Source organism: Battus philenor, unplaced genomic scaffold (genome assembly GCF_028537555.1).
Source record: "Battus philenor isolate CCGP_79_NKW_IND1 unplaced genomic scaffold, ilBatPhil1.0.hap1 SCAF_14, whole genome shotgun sequence".
In the NCBI taxonomy this organism is placed as follows: domain Eukaryota; kingdom Metazoa; phylum Arthropoda; class Insecta; order Lepidoptera; family Papilionidae; genus Battus; species Battus philenor.
This window is the reverse complement of record NW_027181676.1, coordinates 13,828,492-13,856,148: the sequence shown is the minus strand read 5'-3', so window position 1 is coordinate 13,856,148 and position 27,657 is coordinate 13,828,492. Positions and strand designations below refer to the sequence as shown.

General features: G+C 32.4%; 3 protein-coding genes across 5 annotated transcripts; 1 reads left to right on the top strand and 2 right to left on the bottom strand.

Annotated features, from left to right (window-relative positions):
* Positions 1–1,225: 1,225 nt before the first annotated feature.
* RpS27A (ribosomal protein S27A) lies at positions 1,226–6,043 on the bottom strand. Of its 2 annotated transcripts, none has more exons than XM_068761294.1 (4): positions 5,969–6,043; positions 4,186–4,318; positions 3,427–3,622; positions 1,226–1,445 (listed from the first exon to the last, which is right to left on the bottom strand). In XM_068761294.1, the coding sequence occupies exons 2-4, from the start codon at positions 4,308–4,310 to the stop codon at positions 1,299–1,301; spliced, it is 468 nt and encodes a 155-aa protein (XP_068617395.1). In that variant the 5' UTR covers positions 4,311–4,318; positions 5,969–6,043; the 3' UTR covers positions 1,226–1,298. The 2 variants fall into 2 exon arrangements, with proteins under 2 accessions (XP_068617395.1, XP_068617396.1); XM_068761295.1 differs by lacking the exon at positions 5,969–6,043 and adding an exon at positions 5,873–5,961.
* Ip259 (NSA2 ribosome biogenesis factor-like IP259) lies at positions 4,737–6,017 on the bottom strand. Of its 2 annotated transcripts, none has more exons than XM_068761291.1 (2): positions 5,969–6,017; positions 4,737–5,580 (listed from the first exon to the last, which is right to left on the bottom strand). In XM_068761291.1, the coding sequence occupies exon 2, from the start codon at positions 5,558–5,560 to the stop codon at positions 4,781–4,783; it is 780 nt and encodes a 259-aa protein (XP_068617392.1). In that variant the 5' UTR covers positions 5,561–5,580; positions 5,969–6,017; the 3' UTR covers positions 4,737–4,780. The 2 variants fall into 2 exon arrangements, with proteins under 2 accessions (XP_068617392.1, XP_068617393.1); XM_068761292.1 differs by lacking the exon at positions 5,969–6,017 and adding an exon at positions 5,873–5,964.
* A 1,002-nt stretch (positions 6,044–7,045) lies between the features above and the next one.
* LOC137933729 (E3 ubiquitin-protein ligase Mdm2-like) lies at positions 7,046–17,187 on the top strand. The gene is made up of 5 exons (XM_068777757.1): positions 7,046–7,164; positions 8,710–8,772; positions 13,240–13,379; positions 13,572–13,763; positions 16,180–17,187. Exons 1-5 carry the CDS (start codon positions 7,137–7,139, stop codon positions 16,840–16,842), a joined length of 1,086 nt encoding a protein of 361 aa, XP_068633858.1. The 5' UTR covers positions 7,046–7,136; the 3' UTR covers positions 16,843–17,187.
* Positions 17,188–27,657: the final 10,470 nt, after the last annotated feature.

Genomic DNA, 27,657 nt, shown 5'->3' with positions numbered 1-27,657 from the left:
TTAACTGTGCATGATACCATGTATAACAGTAGAAGTTCAAATATGTCCAATGCATAAAGTATCCTTTTTGGGACAAGCATTTCACTATATCTTTGAACATACCATTCCCATCAAAAGCCATGTGATAATTTGGTTCATGGACAAATGAATTCTGCTAAGCTACTAATAAAGCTTTAATCTAAATATGCTTTTCAAAATATGGAGTTTTGACTAGCCCGAATCGCAACACAATTTAACAAAAATGAAAACAATTAATTTTAAGGGAAAATAAAAATCATGTTGCATATAAGTTATTTATTTATTAGTCAATCACTTCTTTACTTACCTCACTCTGCATCCTGTGATCCTGAAGGTATATGTATATATGAAAACTCTTCACAAAATTCTTCGTCATTTCGATTTGTATTATTTATACCACAGACAACAATGTAAATAATGAGTTATAAAAGTACTTTGTCTTTTCTTGTATTTCAAGCAATAACTAGAAAATGTTATTTTAAAATAAGTAAATATACAGTACCCGGCGATTAATATTGCATATCAACTTTTGGAAAGAGACAGTGTGCTAATTTCGGCTTCGTAGAGCGTTGTCTCTGTCGCACGAAATACGACTGACAAAACGTCACATAGGTAGTGCGGGACAGAGATAGTGCTCTACAAAGACGAAATTAGCCGATTGTCTCTTTCCAAAGGTCAACGTGCAATATTTATCGCCGGGTAATGTACAATAATGCCTAATTTTTAGTATTCAACTATATATCATCTATTAGTTTATAAATCCATTCAAATACTAAAATATTGCTCATACAGATAAATCATACGTTAAGAGTGAAAAAATAGATTATTTGCTGTCAGTTAGTGTATGGTAAACCCTATTCCAAAACTCAATGGTTTCAAAAATAATATATTATGTAATGATAACATGGTAAGAAAGTTGTTTTTTAAAAATTGAAATGACAACATATTAAAATTAAATCTGCATAGATCTGTCACTGCAGGATATGTAAGTTATTAGCTTGTATTATTCCAATTTAGAGAAATAATTGTAAGAACTTAAGTTTTACATTAACCATTTTAAAACTTAATGTTTTGACAATTGATGAAAAGGCAGTAAAATAAGAAATTAAATTGTCAAATTACCTCCGAAAGTAGGAAAGCTTAACTGAAGAAAAGGAATCCTGGGGACTTCATACTTACTGGGGGGATAAGCAAATAAAACGAAATGTATTCCGACACTGTGTCAAGATTTATTTCAAATCCATCATACACAGCAGTCGGGAGTTAACTTAAAGCTAGGTTCATTTGTCGTCATCCTTGAAGACCATGGTGCTGTGGCACTTGCCGCAGTAGTGCCGGTCCTCCATCACGGCCATGAACACTCCGGCGCCGCACTGCTCGCCCGTGCACTCGCGGCGCAAGCGGTGGATCTTTCCGTTCTCGTCCACCTGAACAAATTTCATGTTATCAACTTATTGGATCACAGATGTCACAATTAATAAAGTTAATTATATTTCATTACCTTAAAAGGTGACTTAGTTTTTAAGGTGTCGAAAATAAATGAGTTCAGAAATTATAAATAACAAGGTTACCATTGTTATTTATATATAATTAGAAAAGACAAGAATTAGGACAGCTTAACAATATCTTGTGAGATTCTAACACTACAGCGGTTCAAGTTACTTTCAACAAACTTTTTGCCACCAGTGAAGCATTATTTATAACAACCAAAGAACAAATTATTAGGATAGGTAAAAGGTCTTTTTGGCAAAATTTTAAAAAATATTTGTTATATAGTTATAAACACAAAAGGAAACTTATTGCAGATTAATGTGCAAGCTAAGCAAGAGATAACATCTATTTCAAAGACTTCTTTAGGAAGGAAGTGCTGTCTCGAAAACTACTTAAATATCCTACATCCTCTCCGAGAAAAACAGCTGAACAACTCAAGAGATCAGATGGTGATAGAGGCAGTTCTAAGTTAGGCTCCAGCAGAATCACTGTACACCAGAGCCCTAGCTTAGACTCACAGAGTCCCAAAGTCGACTCTTAATAAGTTAAACATGCTAGCATAAAATAAATATAGCATTTCGTAAAAATTTTTAGCATCCGAACAATGAAACTTAACCATAAGCTATCTATATTTTTTGTGTTATTTTATATTTGTCACTGAGTCTGCAATGTGTATATATTATGATATTTTTGCATATATTATTGTAAACTTTGCTGAGTACCTAATTAAAATAAAAAAATTGACTGCATTATTTGTATCTGGCTGGTTATGATACTACAACTATTTTTTTTCTTTCTATCATGATGATGAGTGAAAGTCTATCTAAGAAGACTGATACATTTTAAAATTTTCATCAAAAACAAAAATGGCAACCAAGGCAAGAAAAACCTGTGATATTTATAAACCTAATGATGTCTGTAAGACTAGCAAAGTTGGTTGAAGCGTATTTAGCCCAGGAATTTCGACATCACAAAATCGACAAGATGCACCACACCCAGGTTGCACTATTATGGATAAAAAAAATGTATGCCATCTTTGAAATAGTTAATCAAGACATACATACATATACACACACACACACACACACACATATATATATATATATATATATATATATAAATATATATATATATATAAATATATATATATATATATATATATATATGCTGATATCAGCCTGTTATAAAATAGATAAATAATTTGTGACCCATTTATAAAAAGCTGGATTTACAAACTTGGGTACCAAGACAATATAACTGAATGAAACCTCAAACCATGGACTCAGTCGAGACAATGAAACTAAATGATTTTTTAATAGATTACTGTTTTTAACAAGCAGATGAAGTCAAGGTCATGCAAAAAAAAGTCATGGTTGAAGATTAGCCAGGCTTCACAGATTGGCTAAACGTGGGTTAAATTACAATAAGGTTGTGCTATGTATGGTAGGATTGGAAGGGCAGTGTTTATGATGTTTAAATGACAGGTAGAACCATTGATTCAGATCTCTACTGCAAACCACTGATAAAATTAAAGAAGTTCAGGATGGAGTTAAAAAACTAGGAAACCAGCCCGCTGAGAGGATGGGTTTGGTTTATCATCATAATGCTGTCCATGTTCATCTTTTGTGAATCAGAAAAAATTAAAGGAGTTTGACTAGACAGTGATAATGCATTAAAACCATTTAACCTAGACCTTTTACACCTTTACATTTCTACCTGTTTTGTTCTCTTCAGATTTTTTTAAGTATTCAAGTCAATTCAAATTAACATTAAAAGGAGATTGCCAAAAGTATTTTTTACCTATATAGCAGTTCAAGAAGACTGAAATTTTCATATGAAATATAAAGGAACATTTTTCCTGACTTACCAACATGACACGGAAGTAGTTTGTAACTACAAATTATTTTAATGACTCACCTTGTAAAACCTAAGTACAGCTAGTTTGACCTTCTTCTTCTTGTGCTTGATCTTTTTGGGTGTAGAGTAATTCTTCTTCTTGCGTTTCTTGGCGCCACCACGCAGGCGTAGCACCAAGTGAAGTGTGGACTCCTTCTGGATATTGTAGTCTGAAAGTGTGCGACCATCTTCCAGTTGCTTGCCCGCAAAGATCAACCTGTGAAACAATGAAATTCTTTTATTGTAAACACTAATAAAAAATTAATTAATATATATAAAAATAGTAATATAATAAAAGCCTTAAAATTGTTAATGTCTCTTTAATAAATGTATGGTACTCTATCAAAAAATTAATGATTAGAATAATTATTATCCTTCATTTTTAGCTAATGGATGCACATTGCAAGACATGGGCCTCCCTCAAGGATTGCTACAATAACTGGTCCTGAGCTGCCAGCATCTGACTTTTTGTAACCTCAAATATGTAGTCTGTCCACCTAGTGGAAGGAAGCCTACCCATGTCAGATACTAATGATTACTCTATTTTAAAATAGATTATTGTTTCCGATCTGTCTATATAAACTCTACTGTTAAGACTTATTTGGCCTGTCACATTCATTCTCTTTCACTGACAAATGTCTACCTGTTCTAAACACCCTATGTAAAGAGATCACGCTGCACTAAGAAGGCAGGCTGAAGATGGCAGTTTGGAATTATGGTAAGCAGAGAATGCTGCAGCATCAGGACAGTCTTCAAGTAAAATCAAATTGTGGTACTGACCTCTGCTGGTCAGGAGGGATTCCCTCCTTGTCCTGGATTTTAGCTTTGACATTTTCGATGGTGTCCGAGGGTTCCACCTCGAGGGTGATGGTCTTCCCCGTGAGTGTTTTCACGAAAATTTGCATCTTGGCTCCTGGAATAAATAAACACGAAATTTACTACCATGTAAATACCACAATTTTGTTATTTGAATAGAATACTGCATTTGTGTAATATTATTTGAAAACATGGTTTCGTAAATATTTTAAATAATAGTATGCAAAATTGGAAGCAGAACATTAACACAATCAATCAATTTCTTTGAAAACAAAAAAAATGTCATTCTCGATGTTAATTGGAACTTGTATTTATTACATATTTTATATTACTTATCTATATATTTAAAGATATTTTATATTCATCTACAAGTGAGATACCAAAAAAAGTTTAAAATAGCCAAATTACACACTAAATAAATGGTTAAAAAACCTTAGGGCCTTATTTAATGCTTGTGTGAAACTAACTTATGAATACAAAAAGATGGAATGCATAATTAAACAAAACGCCGCATGTTTCTGACAGTACTTTATTGAACCAAAACAAATATCACAAAGCTTTAAACAAGAAGTATGGCATTGATGACTCCATCGTTCTCCGGGTTGTTGGTGACCTGCGCGTACTTGCCCCATACCACCTTGCCCGCTTGAGTAACAAGACCAAGCTCGGAAATGTTCACTTCAATCACAGTACCCTTCGTAATGACACCGAGGCTCGTGTACATCTGTGAACTAGGGTTCTTCTTCACTCCAATTATAGGAAGACAAAACGTAGCTTTTAGCTCCGGATGAGTCACATGTGCCTTCTTAAACCTCAGTGCCATCGGCCGTATAAAGCGCTCGAATTTTGGCGGTTTTCTTGTGAAGTTTTCTCCTACGAACGTTACTTTAGTTACCATACGCTTCCAGGCCTTCCGCTTCGACTTGCCAGACTTAAGGACTTTGAACACCTCAGCATCAGCCTGCGCCCTAACTTTAGGTATTGGTACGTCCCACTTTCCAGCTTTTTCTTTACGTTTCTGCTTTATCATGTTTGATAGAACTTTAGCTCGGGACTGTACATCTCTGTCGAGTAAATAAACCGGCAGGGCGCCTTCAGATACTTTCTCTGTATTTTGTTTAACATTCTTCTCTTCGTGCGCCTTGATCTTCTTTTTCATTTGAATCTTTTCATTGCGACGTTCCTTGTTATAGATCTTAGCCTTGATGCCTCTCAGCTTGCGAGCCTTCTCGGCTCTCTTGTGAGGTTCACGGGCCTCCTTCTTTCTCTTCCGTTCCTCATAGTCAAGACGTCTGCCATAAAGCTTTTGGTGGCGCTCAATGTATTCGTTCTGCGGCATTGTTGTTGCTTTATCGGCAACTACAACAAAATGTAACTGCTAATAAAAGCATAAACTTCAACCACAAGTGTGTAATATAACCTCTTCCCCACTGCGTTTATTACCACGTCCCCGTTTCGCTTGTAACCGATTAAAATTATTTTTTTGTATATATGGGTTTACACAAACGATCACTAAGACTCAGTTCAACTATTATTCAATAAAAGAAAACTAATTCGCAACTGCTTACACGTCGGGACGATCCCACGTGCAAATGCAATTTGCTGCGAACCTGGTTGAAATATTTCGTAATATTATGTAAATTTTACTTACGTTTATACTCTTTTCATTAGATATAAATACAAAATCTTATTACACGTGAAAAGTTATTAAACATAAATTGTTAGAATGCGAAACTGACAAACTCACCTTATGCCGACACCATGCCACAAGGAAAAGGAAGTTGTAGTAAAACATAGACAATAACAAAGTAGAAAATAGTTTTTAGCACAGATAATATTAGCAACTTTAATAATATTGGTAATCTAGTTATTATTCTTTTTAATAACACGATGTAAAATATTTAAATATATATGTGCTACTTTCGAAATAATTAGACTCTGTACAGGATTAATTAATAAAATAATAAAAACGTAAATAACGACGTATGGTTTTATTAAAAAATAAATAATATTACATGTACTACAGTGAATACATTTCATAACATATACCTTTTATTAAAATATAAGATGGTTAGATTATAATTGAATTATCGCAGTCCTATAATTATGAGCAAATTTAAATCAGACCCCAAGCTTTATGATGTTGATTGTTTAAGGAGTGTAATTTAAATTTAAAATAAAAGTGCCCAAAAGTTATAACTATAAATATTTGTCTTAAAACAGATGTTTAAGGAATACTTATAAAGAAGTTAAACTAATCTTGTAGTGTATAAATTTACAAAACCATTCTTTAAAAGTAATTATGACAGTCTTTAATAATTATGCAGTAAATCATATGCATGACAATTCAGAATTTTGTATTTAAATAACTAAAGTAGATATTAAATAAAATCGTGTTCGTAAAAGTACATAAATATAAATTTTAAAATATTGGAATTAACACGAGGAAATTAGTTACAACTCATTAATTATTAAGCGTTTGCCTTGTTCACAAGCAACTTTTAAAAATATATATATTAAATGTGTTATGCGATATCATCAATAACAAAGATAAAATAATATAAACAGTTTAATTGTATTAGTAGAACATTAAATTAATTTAGTCTTATTATGGTAGTAATAAGTATCCATTTGCATACTCTGCTGTTCTTGTCTACTGTCTCCTTGACTACGTTTACGGTACTCGTATCGTAGTTTGTAAAATTGTATTGGTCTGTATGACGATACTTTGCTGCGATTGGACAATTACATGTTTACTACAAAGTTTGGATTGGTTAAAACTTCACTACTTATCTTTATTTATACTTCAAAATTCCACAAACGAGTCGAAACGAGTTTAACATATATCCTCGTCAGAAACATTTCGCAAACCCAAAACTAGAAACAATTTGTTATTTAATATATATTTGTGTAATATGGATACAACAGCTTCTTACTCATCAGGTATGTTTTGAAATACACATTAATGTTTCTTTTAACAATCAACATGGTGTCAATATTGTAATTTTTTTGTTGTACGATGCCCGATTTTGTGGGGACTCTTTTCAAGGTCGAAGAATTAGTGGATGTACTTTATTCATAATGTTGTATTCAACATATTCAGAACTTCTGAATAACATTGATCATAAGACATTAGTATGAAACTGCCTGATAAGGCTTGATAACCTTAACGATGGTTTTGACTTAAATAATATACACAATAGGCTATATAGGGCATATTCGCCGGACATATGGTGTAAAGTATAATTGTTGTTGGCGCGAACAATAAAGATACGTATGGCTTCTTTTTAAAAAGATTTGCATGTCATAATTTGGTTTAGTTTTCTGAATATACGTTCGTAATATAATAATTATTATTTTAACGTTGGGATTGATGGCTAACAGTTTTGGTTGTATGAACATTTTTAATGGTATTGTACACTCGACACTAGAAGTGATTAAAAGTTTTCTGATTTTAGTTAATTTGTTTATATACACGGGGTATAATATCAATATTCTTCCTATGGGTTTGAGAGCGATTTGTGGACATTATATCTCGAAATCACGAACAAATTATTTTTCTACTCGCAAACCTATTGCGCGCATTGTTAAAAATTACGTTCAAATTTTATCATAAGTGACGAAGTTATCGATAATAAAAATATGTTTGGTTACATAGTTTTCTCTATTTTTAAAATTAACTTCTATATTTCATCACATTACTGTTAGGTTCCTGTGTTAGTTTTTCTTGCTCATGAAGTAGATCCAACTGGTAACTGATCCCTTCCTTATGTTGTTTGTCTTAGCAAGTACATACTTGTTTACTTGAAGGGAGCAAAGTCTTAAGTTATTTTTTTTTATTTGCGTCTGATATGTGCAAGTGACAAGTACAAATAGTTTTGTATTTTCTGTGTAAAAGATTGGAATAAACTCAGTGGGATTTTTAGTTCTATCAATGATTAGAATATAGGTTCATATATTTTCATTTACATATATGAATTTATATTATACACATTGCAATGGAATTATGTTTTGAGGGTAAATTTTTAATATTTCTTACTATGTTATTATCATTAAATATCCTATAATTATGTTAATGATAAATTTATTTTAATTTTCATCATATCATGATGAATTCCCCTTGCAAGTCAGAGTCCTCAAAGATCTCTACAATCACTGGTCTTGCATTGCCTGCATCGAGTGACTGCCCACATATTTATAACATATATATCTTTATATATTAATGTGTTCACGATTCTAATGTTCATTTAAAAGCTTTTGTTTAGTCTGTGTGATATAATATGTTGAAATTGATAGGTGTAAGGTTTTTTCTATTTCAAATTTTTAATTCTCTGGGTCGTTAAGATCTTTGTCAGAGACTTATGACTTGCAGGGGTGTCTGTTTGATGATATGAACTGTTTTTTTTTTTTTGATTATCATTCTTCTTGATTCTGGCCAGTGTCATGATGTAAAAGTAAGTATCTAAAAAAAATATTAAATTTTTTCAGAACCTTCATGGAGCAGACGTTGTTCAACTGAGACCGTGTTCAGTATTCAGGGTAAAGAAACAGGTAAGAATATTTTTTTTTACATTCGGCCTGTTTTTCTGTCTTTTTGTCTGTGCTTTTTTATATTTGCATGAAGGTAGTAAAGAAATTTTACAAAGTCAAGTTAAACATTTTTTTTTTAAATTTCTCTTGTATTGTGTTTATTTAATTTTTATTGTAATCAACTAACACACTAAAGTAGTTTGGGACTATTTTAAAACTATTTGACCAAAGTAAAGGTATGTTATATCTTTAACATAAATCTATATGTCCTAATATATATTTGTGTAAAATGTTCATACAATTTGTGTATGAAATGCCAACGTTGAGTGCTCTATTACTAGCCTTGCATTGTATAAGAATATATTTCAAGATATATATTCATAATGATTTGAGACCAATTGATTGTTGACTGAAAAAATATTGTTTTTAAAAAGTATTACCTCTTCAATAGAAAATATATTTGAGTAAATTTTAAGTAAATTATGTTTGTTATCTAGTGGAAGCTTAGAGTAAATTATTAAATTGTCAACATTGTTTTTTGTTATATGTCTATGCGCTAGACATGGAGTAGTCATATGTTCATAATTCGGCACATGATGCCTTTAGTGCAAGTCTGTTAGTTCTGTGTGCAATATGCATTTTAAGAATATATGGTCATATTTAATTAGTTAAATCTGCCTCCAGGCTTCATTTGCTGAGCTATGAACTAATTGTATCTATTCCTTTTCTTGCATACTCAATGTAAATCCTCAAAGAGATCCCAGCAGACACCTGATGTAGCCAACAATCTCGAGAAGGTATCCAGATCTCTGGATATTTTTTAATTTTACACATATGTAGCACAATGAATTTTTTTTCTAACTTGCCACCAATAAAGTTGACTGGTATATAAGCTAAATTATATGTATCTGTGTATAAAGTTTAAATGAAAATATATGTATATGCTGTTTTCCTTTCATATATTAGTTGTGTATTATTTACTAACATTTAGATGGGATTGGTTTTTTTTTTTAAATAAGAAATATAGATTTACTAAGAAGATGCAATTTTTAATCTTCTTTGATTCCTGTAATATTAATATGAAATATTTTTGCTTAAACACAGAATTGTAACTCCATATATAATGCCTGAAATTTGAATTGGTATGTTGAAATGTTATTTTTTAAAACAATACAGGGTGATGTTTAATTTTAATTTTGACATGCTAGCCCCATAGAAACATAAAGTTTTCTTCATAGAAAAATCCATGGTTTGCTTCTGGGAGACCATGACCAACATGGTCATCATATATAACTCAGATGCAGTATGCTATATAGCGATCTCGAAAAAAACCAAGAAGACCACCCATCAGTTTCTTTTTGACACAATACAGGGTGATTGATGTAAAAACTATAAAGGGATAAATGTATAGTTCATTTGCTGTCAATAAATATATGGTACATACTATTGAAAAATCAATAGTTTCGGAAGCCATTATTGCTATTTATTATTACTAAAACAGTAAGTAAGTAATCAAAAGCATTTTCAATACTATATATTAAAATTAATTATTGTCTATCTGTCCTTGAAGACTGTTTGGAAGATATTGTCTTAGCCATATTCCGGTAGAAATAAATAAATTTTCTTTTCGTAGACAAATGAACTATACATTCACCTTATAAAAGCCTTTACACCTATAACCAACTACCCTTTATATTAATAAAGTTTTCACATGCAGATAAAAAATATATCTTTACAGTATAGAAAATTTTAATTGATTAATAATTTTATTAAAAGAAAGAAATTATCTTTGTTGTTTTATATGAATAATTATTATTTATTTAATTCTTTATTGTGGACCAAGAAATAGAGAATGTTATGTGAAATTTCAAATGAAAAATCGTAACTTTTTTTATGAAAATAGTCTGTTTTTGTATTTGATGACTTGACGTGCTTATCAAATATATATCTTAATAAATAAATCTTTTTTTTGTAATGTGGTTAAAATTTGTTCATTTATATATCAGTAGTACTATTATTAATAACTAAAGGCAGTTTTAATATTGTTACGAATGATGAATACCTATAACATGCCTATATGTTATGTTTGTTGAACTCGTGCTAATTCATTGCAATGACTCAGGAAAACAAGATTGCAAGACATGCACCGACTTGTCGTGACGGTTATTTCATCGGTTGCACGTTTTCCCTCGTTTGTTTCCTGTTAAATTGGCGCGGCCATTTCGGAGGACAGTCACCTTGTTTTTTTTTTTTTTGAAATTTGCATGTCATCACACCGTACAGCCAATATATTTTTTTTTCGTTTCGGTTAGTCTTTTTAAATTTAATGTTAATTTTTTTGCTTCTATTGAAATTATATTAAATTGCATTGTTTATTATAGAATTTTATTTAAATAATAATTTGTTATATATTTCTATTATACTTTTTAAATATGTAAATGTACATTATTTATTTTAATGTAAGTAAATGTTAACATGTATTATTGGATTTATGTGTATATTAAAAATTGTAAATATTTTATAGTTTCTTCGTCTATGGGTATGATTTTTTTAAGAAATATGCCTGTTAATATTAAATATTATTGTTTCATATCTATGTACTTAAGAAGTATTACATAATGTACAAGGGAGTTAAATATTTATACACTGGAATTTTACGTTGATTGGAATGGTAAAACATTACAAGTATTAAATTAAATATAAGTCTAAATTGAAGATTCTTTATGCATGTGTTTAGATGTTCATTAACATATGGATATAATTGTCAGATTTATGTCAACATCATTATGTGACCTCGGAGCCAGCCAAGTTGAGGGTTGTAAGGACATGGAGACTTCGCGGGGGACCCTCCATCATCAATTACATACATTAGTCATACAATTTTAGCTTAAGTGTTTCATGTCATCATAGATTCATTAATTGATTGTAATATATTCAATAGATTGGATATTAGGCTTAACTTCCTGTAAATTTCCTACGTTCCTTGAAAACAAATTTGGTTGGTATATATGGCGGTGACATTATTGATTAACTAATATTGTTTGTTACCAAGCACTGTGGATAAGCATTGTAACATCCTTACATTCGTATTTTTTTTTAAAGATTTTAATCCTAATATCCTTTCTCTATGTATATCCAATAATTAGTTTAAGCTGCACTTTTGAGGTTAATGCAAGATAGATATGGAAAAATTATTTTCAAGACATTATTTTATGATTTTATAAAAAAAATAGGCACTGTCAATGACATTTTAAAATTATTTTTAATCTGTTATGATAGATAGTCGCACACTTGTGTAATCAGTGTAAAAGTTACCGCACATAATCACTTGTCCTCCCTATGATTGGACATATATGACAAAATTAAATTAAAACTGTATTAATCATAGTTTAATAGCCATTATATATTGTTACATGCTTAGCATAAGTTTGTCCGGAGAGATGTTATAGGCATTCATTTCTATTATCTTCATAATATATATTTAATTAAAACTTGAAAAGCAATTGATTCAAAAAAACGTCGAGTAATAGGGCAGAGGAACAATCAAGATGGCGCGTCTGTACTGGGCGAATGTCAGACGTTGACTGACTATTTTTCGCACATGTGAACGTAACATTAGCCCGCTTTTAATATTGTTGTGGAGTTTCATCCTGCTTCTTCTCCACAACCATAACATCTTGCGAAGCAGAGTAGAGTCAAAAATAAAATAGATTTAAAAAATAACTTCATAATCGTTAAAAGTTGCAATGTTGAATAAATTAATTTTATTTTTAATCAAATTGTGCATTTCTCTGGTATTACTTCAGTTTCACGAATTCAGTGGAGTAAAATATATTTAATATAGTGTAAACTAACCTGTTTTTTTGGGATATATAAGTCCTGGTTTTGAACATTCGTATTTGGCACTGAGATGTAACAGTAATAATGGCTATTAAACATAGTTTTGGTTCGCATTATATGGAACGGAAGGTATTTTTTCTGCCAAAACTTGTCTATGCCATTTTTTTAATACCACGTAAGTTATGCAGCTATAATTAAAAAGTATAAGTCCATTCTGAACAATGTAAGTACATGATGGGATTTTTTAATGATTATTTTTATTGGTGAGTATTATGTTTATATATGTGAGTTTTTGTGATTGTCTGTTTGGTTGTAACTATATATATAAGTGTTATGTTTTGCATGTGAATGATGTTGTGAAATTTGAATTGTATTTGTTTGAGGGGAAAAAAATGAAAATTTATAAAAAAATGATTTCCAAAAAAAAACCATAATTAAAAAAGAAAAGATTGATGAATGGTGATAAAAAATTGGCGATGAAAAAAAATATTGAAGTTAAAAAAATTAAAAAAAAAACAGTGATTGAATAAATGAATAATAAAAAAGATTTAATCCATGCAGTGGTGTTCCGGAGGGAAGCAGCATCAGGAAAATGAAAGGCAAAAAAAAACTGGTTGACCGTTTGGCTGAATGTTGTGGTGTTTGTAGATTTTGTGCGCGACACGAGTGACACAGACACAGACACAGAGTGTGTGGGCAGCGAAGACGAGCGAGACGTGGAGTTCGAGCCGGTGACGGAGCCCGAGGACGATGGCCCTGTTTCATGTGACTCTTCGGGCGGCAGCGATGTGAGTGTCCCAAGTTTACTTCATTTTAATGTTTTTTTTTATGGCCCCCACTAACTAACTCCAGGTCCCGGCCCCCACCACTTGCCGAGAAAAGCCTCTCTTTATTTCAAATAAATGGGCTGTTTCATGGACCCGTAGATCGAGAGGAACAAGCCCGACATTATGTGAAGTGTTCTTCGTATGTTGTTTCAGAACGAAATAATAACGACGAAAGTGATCGAGGTGTCGATGCGTGACGACGTAGACCTGGTGTTCGCTGATTCGGAGCAGACAGAGTCCAACGGCAGCGACAGCGAGATTGACCTGCACGACTACTGGCACTGCGCCCAGTGCCACGCCCGCAACGACAACCCGTGCTACCGGTACTGCCAGAAATGCTTCAAGGTACATATAGCTTCTCTACATTTCACATCCATGATCAGTCATAAAAAATATCCCCTCCACCTAAACTCGTTGTCACACGAAGTTACACCACGCTGGTAGGCTCCCAATAAAATGCATAGGCCACCCCCAAAAATCGTCACGATGACCGGTCATGCGCGGCCTACCCACGTATCAGCATGTGGTACAATTGATTATTTAACAATAATTAAATTTCAAACGATAGACGCCCCCTGGACATAGGTCTTCTATATGGATTTCCACTTGGATTGGTTGGAAGCGTCACGCTTCCAAGGTCTTTCGATCGCCATGTGGGTAGATGTAATAAATACAAGACAACAGATATCCAAGGGTTTCGAAAAAATTCTGAACTTTATGCTGCGCCTCCTCCTTTTCTTCAGTTCATATGTGTCACCTCAAATGTGATAACGTAGTGTGGCCGTTCTGAAGGTGAATACCTTATGCTAACTCCGTCAACCAGCTGTTTTCACCAGTTGATGTTGCGTTGGTTGATTTATTAAACTTATTGCTGATATCTTGTGATATCTGATTTGACCATTATGCTTCTTTCTCAATTCAAATTCAGAAATTCTTTATTCAAAATACATTAAAAATAGTTCTATCTCACCCACATCACTCTGTCCCACTCGCACTCATGTGCGACTCGAGAAAAGATGGCGACTGAGATACTGCCATTCGCTAACCACCCGGTCTCCGAGACCGAGTGGTAGGAGTGACATTAGCCGGGCAATAGCAACAAGCAAGGTCGAGTTTCAGCAATCTTGGGCGCCATTATGTTGGTATACTAAGTGGATTTTATTGATGAGCGACAGTTCGGGACCTCCGTCCTTTTTGGGGATCCTTGAGAGCATTCTTAGAAGAGTAGCTGGTCCAAAAAAATGGGATATTTCTTGAAGAAATTGCAAGACTCCTAGCAAAAATACTATTTACCCACTCGTCAGCTAATCTTCATATGGATATACGTCACGTTCGTGGACAGGAGCCCCGGAGCTGAAACAGCCCGCAGTCCCACACCTATAAGAAAGAGACGGGAACATCAAATTTCTTCTCAGATATATCGGGCAAAGCAATATATTAAAAATACCTACAAGCAAAGCAAACTTGTCATAGCATGGAAGCTATTGCAAAATCGATAATTTTTATATAAGACATATGAATATATTTATACAAGAAGGCTTTATACATGCACTTGAATTAATCTACTACACTGTCTTGGAATGAAAAGCTAACAAGAACCGAAGAAAGAAAGAAACTCAACAATCGAACAATCTCAGGATATTACTTAAATCTGCTAGCATACTCATCACCGCCTGAAGTTTCTGAATGATGAGACCTGGATAAGTGATTGACAAAACGCAAATAAGATAATTGAGAACAGACAGGTTGAAGTTTGTATACCTCCCCCACTCAGACGCTCACATATCTCAGGTTTTGACCATCATATGCACTCTGTAAAAGATTTTGCACTATTTATTTGTAATTTATTTAAAAATAAGTTAAACAAAAATTCGTTTAAAAAACTATAGCAGTTTAAAGGATTTGTCATGTGATAATAAAGCTACATATACTAGTTACCAGTTTGTATTTGCTATGGATTTTGATTAGGCTGTTTGAAGCTCTTTTATAACCACAATTGTTTGGATCAGAGTTCCCCAAAACTTTTTTGTTTCGTAGACCCCTTGCCATGTTTTTCCGTGTTGGGTAGACCCTCTACTTACCTGATATTGATTTCCTGTAAATTTCTAACTGTAGTGAAGTTTAGCGTTAAAAACTTAAAGTAAAAACACATGTTAATTTATACATTTATTAATTGAATTTAACTTATTTTTAATTTAACAAGTTCAAAATGTATTGCGACCAAAAAGCGAATACCAACATCCTACAACTTACACCATTTTATAAACATATATAATAATTTTTTTACATCATGGGTACTTTTATAAATAAGGTAAATGTTTTGATAATATAAGATAGTATGATGTAAGTAAATAGGTACTATCAGTGTATGTGTTGAGATCAAGTATCGTAGACCCCCAAATTTTTTTTGGCTGACGTAGACCCCTTGCAGGTTTTCATAGACCCCTAGGGGTCGATATAGACCACTTTGGGAATCACTGGTTTGGATAAAGACTTCATTTTATTATTTATAGCATTTTAAAGCGTAAATATAGGGTTTCAAGTGTTTATGTAGCGAAAAAGTTTCGTCGTTTCCGCCCATAGACCCACTGCATGATATAGGCCTTCATAATATGATATCTATGGGAGATACACCATAAGCACTATGCTTGGCAGGTAAAAGTATACTGTATAATTGTCGAGAAGTTTAATAGTTAAAATGGGTTAATAAATTTTTCAATAAATATATTTATATGCTAAAATGTTTATTAATGTATTCTAGGTACGTAAAAACTTCTTCCCTCCGAGACCGAAGCGAAAACTCAAGCGTAACTTGCTAGAGAATCCGAGCCTCGATCCTGAAATAAACACGAAAGATGGCGACACTGTCGCGCGACTTAATTCCGACAACCTGGCGCTTTTGTCCCAGGACTCTGGTATAGATTCCCTAGGTGTCACTCCAGGGTCAAGCCAGGACCTAAGTCCCAGCGAAAGGGTGGGTTCGTCTGCAGAAAACGAAGTTAAAAGTGAGAGTAGTTTAAGTAAAAGTTTTATATCGCGTAGGCGTCGCAAAAGGCGTGCTGATTCGGCGGATCGTAAAAATAAAAGAATGAAAGAAGATTATTTAGACTCGGGGAGTGATTCTGATGTTGAGACGGTGAAACCGTTGGTCAAAATGGTCAGTGACCCTTCGCTGTCTGTCCACGAGGTGGATACTGTCCAATTGTCCAAGAAAGCCATCATTAACTCGTTAAAAGAGAACTTGGATGGTAAAGACATGTGTATAATTTGCTTCTCGAAGCCAAAGTCTGGTGTCTTCGTCCATGGTAGGATTGCCCATATCTGCTGTTGTTACAATTGCGCTGTGAAAGTTTGGGCAAAAGCCAAACGCTGTCCAGTTTGCAATTGTAAAGTTAGCAACGTCCTAAAGGCAGTTGTTATGTAATCTATGTATATAGTATGTATATAGTCTGTTGTCTTCGATATTTAATAATCAATAAATTTCATCCTAAATTTTTGGGATTAAAAAAAATCGATTTCAAAATTGAAAAAGTAAAATGGATATTATACACTACTTATATCCTATAATCACCTGATACAGGAGTATATAGACTCAAACCTGTTTTTGTGCGGTATGTGAAAATTTCAATGAAATTGTATCAAAATTGAGTGCAAAGAAGATTCTTCAAACGACAAAGCAAATTTAAACTTGTATATCAAAAATTTTGCATACTGTTAGAGCATACAGTATAATGATTATGTGTTGTAGCATTTCGTAATTATCTTGAGTTATTTTACGAGTAAATTGTATTTCGAACACTTTAAAAATTTAGCCGGTTTGGTGGAACCTTTAAATCTACATTTCTACCATATTCCCAAAACCTACAAAAATGTGACAATTTAAGTAGCGATACGTTATGTAAAACAGTCAAACACAGCTTCTTGAAATGTTACCTGCCTATATTGATAGGTAATCAAACATTTTTCATGAACATTGGTTTCATTGTCACACCAATAAAGACTCAAGTCTTTCTTGGATCACAGGCGGTCCACTTGGTCACATTTTTTCTTTTATACCAACTCGTGTTAACTTTGTACGATTTTTTATGTGATCCCAATCCACTGCACAATAAATGGTTTGAGTCTATTAAATATGTACCCAATAATAGAAGAAATTTTTTCATCATGTCCATCAGAGATCTACTCTATGCTGATATTATCTATAGCTTAAAGAATTGCGTTGAACACACACATTTGTCATTATAAAAAACAACATTCCCGAAGTTCAAAAACCTATGATACCCACTGTTGGCCATAAGACGAAAGTTTTTATTGCTTCTTATATAGTCTTTCTCTTTATAAGATTAGAAAATAATTGTAATTAATAATAGTTAAGAAAATAATAGTTATTGTACAGGAGCTGATGAGAGGTTCAAATTAATTTCCTTTATTTGAATTCACGATTTCCACCGAAAAGAGATAATATATATTATTTTAGAATTAGACAGTAAACAAAATATTTTTAAAAATATAGTTAGATATAAAAAAGAGCCGTATATAATATTAAAGAAGCAATGCCTTATTTAGAGTAGTTTGAGTGACCAGGAATGTTATTAAAAAAAGTTTGTATATGAATGAAATAAGGCCCAATGTTATTATCGATTTCGTAAAGAAATGGAGTCACTATCTGACATTTGTAATTTCAGTGCAAGGCTTGTACCTTATATTTGAAATAAATAAAAATGTCTGTGGATCCATATTTAATTAAGAGGGGAAAATATACACGGGGCAATTTCAGGTGCGATATTGTGCAATAAAAAGAAATGTCAAAATTTTATTTTAGATATGAAGTTTTTGACACATCCGTTTTGGCGCCAATTTGCAAACGTTTGACGTTAGAAATTACGTTTATAAAACATTTCTGGTCGTGTGAAAGTCTATATTCTTATTTATTTAAAGCGCTTCGAGAAATTAGGTTTAGGGAACTTAACTTTTTTTTTATTAAAATCAAACCCACCATCTTTACCTACCGCGTAGAGCTTCTATCATTTGTTTTCTTGTTTAAGTAATGTTTTTATTTGGAAAATATATTATTCTGTATCAAAGATGTTATGTAACGCTTAACTAGGATTAGATATCAACACTAACGTTATTGTGCCTTTATTTTCATTATGGTTTACCTAATCGCCCATGTAACTGTAGTAAAAATAAAACATACGAAAAAAAAATACTAAAATCGAAAAAGAAAAGTCGATTTAAAAATTAAACAAAAGAAACATATTCTTTAATAAATCTTTTTTTTCAGGATTACTTGATTTTTATTTTAAATACCTTCACTTCCTTATAATATTGTATCAAAATTACTTTATCATATATATAAAAACTAATGTATCTGTCTGTACTAGATGGATTCAAAAACCATACACCCAATCTCTGGAAGGTTCGTGAAAAAATTTTTATAGCGGTTTCTCAAATTATTCCCGCCAAAAATTATATCACTGTGTTCCAATGTAAACTCGTATAAAAAGTGACCGTCTTGATTTATTTGGAAAGATTTAATACGAGCCTATATAACAATTTATTGAATTCAATAATTTTGCAGTAATAATTAAATCGGTGTTTTAATTTATTTGGCATAATTAATAATTACACAATCAGCACCATTATCTACTAAATATTAGTAAAAAAGCAGGAAAATAGTGAAAAAAAAACGGAAACATAATTATAGAAAATATAAAAAAAATGTAAGTATTAAAAGCAGACTATTTTTTTAAAATCCAAAGAAAACCTATGTAAAGTTTTAAAATTTATTTTAAGATTCAACAAATAGGTCTATATTAGAGAGGTTATGATTATATTTGTTCATATTACGGCGCTGGGGCAATATAAATAGAAAAGATGTTAATAACGAAAGTTATAAATGCATGTGAACAAATGTATGCACCTTTAAATTATATTTTGTGTGAAATCGAGGGCTTAAACTTACATGTAATAATATTGAATGTCAACACGGCAGATGTTTATGTTCAAAGGTTTCGTCACTGCCGCCCCGTGTTTTTATATCAAGTCCGTAAACGACACTGTATTCAATTACAAGCGTAAATTTTGAATTTATAGACTAAATGCGGTATATTTTTTTAGTTTATTCGTTGAATAACATAATTATCACTAAGTTATTTGGATGATTTTAGGTCTGAGCCGTAGTTGCCTTCTTTCAAATAGGCACACCAACAGCAAAACATAAGTAAACATTAGTTTTATTTAAAAAAAAACACGTTTGCCTATTGTAGATACAACCCTGGCTATAATTATGCTAGCTTAGAGAATAATAATATAAAAGACGAATAATTACATGTGAAATTAATTATGGATGAAATTTTAAATATTTGTGACATTGATGATTTTGAAAAAAGTAAAAAAAGGTAAACTTGCACAGAGCATAAAAATGTCAAATTAAAAAAAGTTTGGTTAAAGAAGTATTTATTGCAAACAAAAAATAATTGCGTTGGAGTTATGTGATAAAATATCTGACATTTATTTCAATTTTCGTAACAATCAAAATGAATCACAAATTTATAATATTACATTAAACCTTGTGCAAACGCCCAGATATTCAGCGACCACCAATTTAATTTTAATTTTGTTACAAACTTCCTTATTATCATGCATCATTTCAAAGGTATTTATACCCTTAAATCGTGTAATAAACTGAATTAAAATATATATAATAAGTATGCAAAATAAAGTACCACTGATGCACTTTTAATAAATTTTGTCTCTAAATTTAACGTAATTGGAAGCACACATTGAGTCGCGCCTTCCAAATTGGATTCGTGGATAAAAAAGGAATATGGTAGAGTAAAATTAGGCGGGCTATCATTTTGTACAAAATGCGGACAATATTATTTTTTTCTCTCAGGCATAAGTTTTTTATCCATTATAAAAAAATAGAATAAGATGTAATTTTTAATGTAAATAAATAAATTAAGATATCTTTTTTGGTTTAGACATATGAACGTATTTACTTATAAAAACGTTATAAGAGAACTAGCTTTGCAATAAAATAATAATATATGATTGTGGAAGCTATATATATATTTGTGTGGTAAATTACGAAACAACACAAGTGTTGCATATATGTAAAGGTAATCAATTCATCTTACCCAGGACTATAAAGATAGCAACACGGTGGTTCTGTGGCCCTCTCAGCCAACCTTGTGTCTAAATGCTGAACGCATAGTTAGTGATGGTCCAAGCCGAGATTCATTTTAAAGTCCTTCCTTCCATGGGTCACTTACCAAACCTGTCTCTCTCGAACCGAGGCTCCGAAGAGAGCTCAATAAGTTATTTACTCAAAACAATATTTAAACTAGACCTTCAACAGTCCGCCAAGGAAAAACGTTCCTTAAAAATAAAAGTCATTCTGTTATTAGAAGTTACAATGACCAAAAAAACGCTTCTAGACAACTAGCGACCTATTTTTTTTTGCATTACACACAGCGTAAGGTTTAAAAGGCTTTTTAAGCTAAATTAACATATCTGACCTGGATATCGATATTTTAACAAGATTGTAGGTGCCACACTTGAAGCTGCATACAATCACCCAAATCATCATCAGAGGAATGTAAGATACTGTGAAGAAAAGTAAAGGAATGTATGACTGAGATTGCTGTGACTGAAAAAGAAGAGGTAAATAATAAAAATAGAAAAAAAAATTATTGCATTATAAAAACCCTGTCCCTCCAGGGATAGAGGTGAAGGATAGGTTCCCTATAACGGGAGCCATAAAAAATGTTAATCGGCGACTCCTGACCAACGACACGTATTAAGAAAAAAAGAAGAATGGACAATCGTCTTCATAGATGACACACTGAACAATGCAGCCATGACAAGACATCGGGTTGACAACGTCAAGCAAGCCACTCATACGCTACGCAACTGCGGTAACCTTCCATGACTTTATTCCAGAAGGTGTATAAATAACCACCCAATTCTGTCAATACAAGCATTCCGTACGGAAGAACCATACAGTGTTTACTTTACAAAACAGTGTTTTTCCTTTTGGGAAAGTACTATCTATACTCCTCAATTTCTCTATATCTAGTTTTATTAATTGGAACGTGATAGGTATATGAACAGATGGCGTTTTGTGAAATGGACTTAACTAATAGAAAATAATTATTGTTGATCAATGACAACCTATGCAATGAAATAATCTTAGAGGTTTCTTATTAACATCGTAATGCACTGTAAACTTCAATGGTATGATTGGGTTTCAATTCCCACGTGGTGATCTAACTTTTACTTTTACTGTACAAAAACGTTCATTACCATTATCCCACCTATAAGACGCCCATTGATAAGCATAGATATTCTAAAAGATTTCCTAAAAGACCGATCGGAGGCGATCTGCATCTAGCGTCTTTCGAGAACCTTAACAAGCTCTTCTGACTACCTTATCGGTGGAAGATCAACACTGCGCTTGCCGGTCTGTAGTCTTCACTCCAGGAGCTGAAGGTCCAACTGGGTTATAGTTCCACACGCTACGTGGCCTGCCCACTGTCAATTCCTCTGGGCTATGTCGCCTAGTTTCATTCGAGTACATTCTTGATTCGATTTCTTAGAGAAATTCCGATAGTGGTTCTCTTCGTGGTACGTTGACTGCGAGCTAGCCAGCGAGGCTCGGAGACCACGCTTAAATGCCGTAAACAACAAGACGTACAGATTCATGACATCCGTACAAGATTGGAATCCCTTTCACACACATTAAGAGTTTTGCTAATACTTTTACAATGCGAACAGCGAAGGATTGAAACAACCTACCGGTGTCATTGTTTCCAGACAATTATAACTGTTTTTTGGGCTCTTCTTGCATTCTTCTTATAATCTTTCGTACATCATCTTTCTTTCCATATTTCTTCTGCCTTTCTCTTTCATATCACGATATCATTCATTCCTCACCTCATTCCCCAGTTTTACATTTCTGTATTTTATTTTAAACATTTGGTTCTTTCCATTTTTATTTTGCTATTTTATTGTTCACACTTATTCTTGTTTTTAACTTTTATTTCTACTGATTGGTTTTTCTGCAATTTTCTTGCAAATTGACAATTATAACTAAGGAGTCTTCAAGACAATAGTGAATAGGTATCTTCTAAACAAACATGTAGCATTGTAGACCCTGCCATGACTAGATTACGCGAGACAGAGGTCAGAGGCTTTGTATATAAAGAATAAAAAACTATTAGAATTTTATAACTAAAATGGCAGAATTGTATTCCTAATTACATCATATTTGTAATGGCTATGTATACATGATTGATTAAAAAGTGATAAACTATTGTCTTCACCAAAAAAGGTTTTTTCATACACAAAAAATGCTTTGTTACGCTTCACTCGCGGGTTGTAGGAACAATGATGCAACTGTATTGTCTGGGCTTTTTTTTCTAGTTTTGGGAGACAAAGGACACGAAAAACAGTCTCAGCATTTGACTATTTGTTTATTAACGCCGATAACAAAAGCACACGATGCGGATCACCATATCAAAAGGACATGTTTTTTTATATATCCAATTGTAATATATATAAAATTAGTTTAGTCTAGTTTAGTCTTAAAAAAAAAATTGAGGTTATTTTTTTTAAACGGACTGTAATTGTCGCGCAAATGGTATTTGCAGATAAAGTATATGGCGTTCATTAGAACGCACCTGAACTCATTATTTAAGAACGCATCTACTGTTCCATTCTCGCTTTTGATTCAGTGTATCTCTCTCTGACGCACTGTACTACTGGCTAAGCGCGTCGCTTCGACCGCTGTAGCAATAAAATATTTATTGTAACTCAGCTTGGGATTGTTATGCTTTGATATTTTATCATACGTTTAAACCATCCGGCAAATATTTTCCTTACACTGGATTATCTACTACAGGTCGAGAGGTCTATACCAAAAACCATCTTTTAAGTGAATTTGAGGAAGGAAGCCGCACCTCGGGCCGCTTCATACTAATTTTTTAACGGATTGTGCTTGAAAGTAAAAGCTATCGAATTATTAAGGACGTTGCAATGAATAATTTATAGATTAAATTTAACAAAACCATCATGCAGCCAAGTGTTTCAACATAGATCGATACCATATAAAACTAAGGTAATTAAAAATAAACTTAACTTATTTTAATTTAACTTTTTGTAACCAAAGCTTAGATGTGTACATCCATTACTTGGCTCCAGCTGGACGAAACCACTGGTCACATATCCAACGCCACTATGAAATGTTCCCAAAAAAAGTGGTATCGATGAGCTGTAAAATTGAATTGCCACTGGGAAGTCCAGACTTGTCGCCTTGTAATTTCTTTACCAGACTCTTATGTAATTCTTCAAAAACACTTAGAACTTTCTAAATTAAAGTAAAACATTCGAGATAAAATAGAACGAATAAATATTTACTACCAGACGTGTTTTTGAAAACCTACAGTAGTTGTAATTCTAGAAGACACCTTGCTATAAAAGATGAAAAATGAAGAAAGACCTTTTTTTGTTAAATAAAAATATAAATATTCGTTGCACAACATGTATTTTCGTATATAGCTATTAAGGGCCGAAAAAAAATGCTTTTTTCATAATTTCGTGCCTACCCGAACAATACCAAAAACAATTTTTCTATATCTAAGTCTTGAAAGATTTGAGATTCGTTAATCTCTTTATTGAAAAACATCTACAAATATTTGAATTTCAAAATAAAAAGCGTTCTAGAATGTCCGAGCATGAACATTTTTCATGGTGACCCTACTCGTGAGGCATTCATACGGCGCGCGAGTGTGCATGAGTCACAGAAACCGTTTTTTCGTTTGTCAGATACGTCATTCTAACCGCTTTGAATTTATATAAATTCAAAGCGGTTACAATAACATATATATGTTATATACCGATTATTTTCGAAAGAAATTAAATTGAAACCATTGTTTCAATTGCAAGTCACTAGTTTAAACAACTACGCAATGTTGGAATGGTAATAAATAATAGACAATTTTTTTTTAATTGAGATTACTTCCATATTTTTTTGTCAGTACTGACTTTAAATAACATAGAAAAAAAGATATTCAAGCTGTTAGATGCTTTTTATCAAGTTCTTCTGCTTTTCGAGCAGAGAATTTGATAAATAAATTACTTAATCTATTGGTAAATTTATCTGTTCTTTTTTTAATTTTATTTAACTATAAAAAAGATTTCTAAGCTTGAAACTTAAACAGTTTAATTTAAAAAAAGAACACTCCGAGTATGTTGTGAGCTTTTCTCATCAAAGTGCGTTTGGAACCCTTGTAGTTTTAAATTAGATATGAAATTAGGTTATTTTGGTATTCTTCACATGAAGTTCAGAAGTGATAATTATAAAAGATCCTGCATTAATAACATTAATAAAGCACCTTTTACACATCTGCCATAGGTTCATATAACGTACCTTCGCCTTAATATCCGTTATTATATTACAAGTAACTGATCATATTAAAAGGACATATTGGTCGATGTAACTTAGATTTGAACCCAAGGACTTCATAACTGTAATTCTATATTATGATAATACACCAATACCTCACTTTGCGTCGTGGTTACGTTCCAAAAAAACACGACGCAAATTGAAACGACGCAAGGTGAATTAAGATTTTCTATAGCAAGCCATGTAAAGGTCGAAGATAGGTTCCAGGGTCACGTAAATACTACTTTTTAAAAACAAAACTGAACAAAGTAAACATTTAAAAAACAAAAATAATATAACTCTGCCAATATATAAATTGGAATAATATTTACCTTTTTTGTAACCGTGCTAGACGTTCTAGAAAAAAGATATCTAAATCACACTGTCTAGAAAAAAATCCGTTTTTCGCTAAGGATAAATAAGATACTGCAGACCAAATAAAATTCATTAGTAATATATAATGATTGTATTTCAATTTAAATATGAAAACTGGTTAATGATATGTTGTTTTTTTATGTCGCTACGTTATCGGTGATGTTTCGTACATTCTCGTTTTAGGTGCGCCAGGACAATATTACGTTAATAAATTGTTCACTGACTTTTATATTTTCATCATTATTAATCATCATCATTTTTACATATTTTCTTTTATTCGTCAAATTCCGTGCAATACTTTATTTTCCTTTGTTACGTCACCTTCCTTACTTCTTCTTCATCTCCACAGTACTACAGTAATACCCCGCTTTACGCGACCCCGTTATACGCGGTTTCACTATAACGCGAATTGCAAATTTCGCGCTTAAATGCCTCGAATTACGAAAGAGTGCTTATAAATATAATGTAGTCATCAACTTCTCTATGGTGTCTTGACCATCTGTCAAACAATTAAAAACAGTGTTGGGTGTTATGAACGTATTTTACAAGAACGTAAACAAAACGGCACCCAAAAGACAATAGATGTGTTTTTCTGTAAAAAATAAGAGTATGTACTGCATAGTGTTCTTAGAATTAAAGTGATTGATTAAAATGATTTGTATTTTTTTGTAATAATTTTTGACTATGTTTAATCATAAATCTCGTTATACGCGAATTTCAGTTAACGCGATTTTTTTTTGGAACGTATCCCTCGCGTAAAGCGGGGTATTACTGTACTTTCAAATTTTTAATTTTGTATTTATTTACAATACCCGGCGATAAATATTGCACATCGACCTGTAGAAAGAGACAAACGCACACAATCTATCGACAATCTCTATCGCACACTACCTATGTGACGTTTTGTCAGTCGTGCAACAGAGATAACGCTTTCCAAGCCGGAATTAGCCGATTGTCTCTTTCCAAAAGTCGATGTGCAATATTTATGGCCGGGTATTTACTTCGACACAACGATACAATCTCCTTCAACTTATCATGATGGGAAAGGTCGCTGGTAAAAGGAAGGTTGGTAGGAGAAAGAAGTCTTGGCTTCGTAACATTAGAGAGTGGACCGGAATCGCCAGCGCTGCTGAGCTATTACGCAGAACCAAAAATAAGGAAGAGAGCAGGAAGCTGATAGCCAACCTCCACTAGTTGGAAAGGCACTTCAAGAAGAAGAAGAAGATTGTACTTTTGTTTCTTAAAATATTTTTATTTTTATTTAATATTCTTTATTGTACACGTTAAGATACATTTAATAGGTTTTACAATAATATACAAAAAAGTACAATAGGCGGTCTTATCACACAAGGCATTCTCTTACAGACAACCGTAGTATGGAAAAGGTAAAAGTACTAATAGTGGGTATTTTACGTGTACAAAAATACATATTTACAAACAAACGAACATAAACATACATAGACATACATACATACGTATATAACATATATACTTATAATAAATAATGTTTAATACATATTATAAATATGATACAATAATAAATTAAAATTTTGCATATCAATTTTTTCCTTTTTGCTATTTTAAATTCTACATCACATTCTTATAGAATTCGGTTCGTTTTATCATTCTAGTTGTACCCGACTAAGATTGCTTGCTTTTAATTAACTTACTTATGAAATGGTGTTAAATATAATATGACGCAAAACTTTAGACCAGTGATTCCCAAAGTGGTCTATATCGACCCCTAGGGGTCTATGACAACCTGCAAGGGGTCTACGTCAAAACGTACGTACTACGTAAAAACCTGAGAGTCGCAGTCTCGTGTTTATTTAATGTTACGTATATTTTACATAACAGATACAAAATTTTATTTTGAGTAGTTTTAATTTAATATAAATAAATTAATAAATGTATAAATTAACATGTGTTTTTACTTCAAGTTTTTAACACTAAACTTCACTACAGTTAGTAATTTACAGGAAATCAATATCAGGTAAGTAGTAGTCTACGACACATAAAAGTTTGGGGAACTCTGTTTTAGAGTAAATCTGGACATGATTTAAAAAGATTTTCCATTTAAGAGAAGCGCGAAGTAGACAGAACAATTGCAGAACGTATTATCCTATTACCTGACAAAATACAACATATCAGCACCGGATTCACAGTCGCTTCTTAACTCTACATTCAAACAGCAACAACGACATCTTTCCATGTTTCACAATCAATATTAAATCTCTAAGTTCCTATAGTATCAGGAAAAACTGTAAAAAAAACTATTATCAGTTCTTAAACGCGCAAATAATAAGAAAGTTCTAGAAGCCCTTCGAAAACATCACGAAAAATCCACGTTTAAAAGAGGCTTTAAAACAAAAATAAAAGAGAAGAGCGACATCTCTTGTTGTTCTCTAGTTCTCT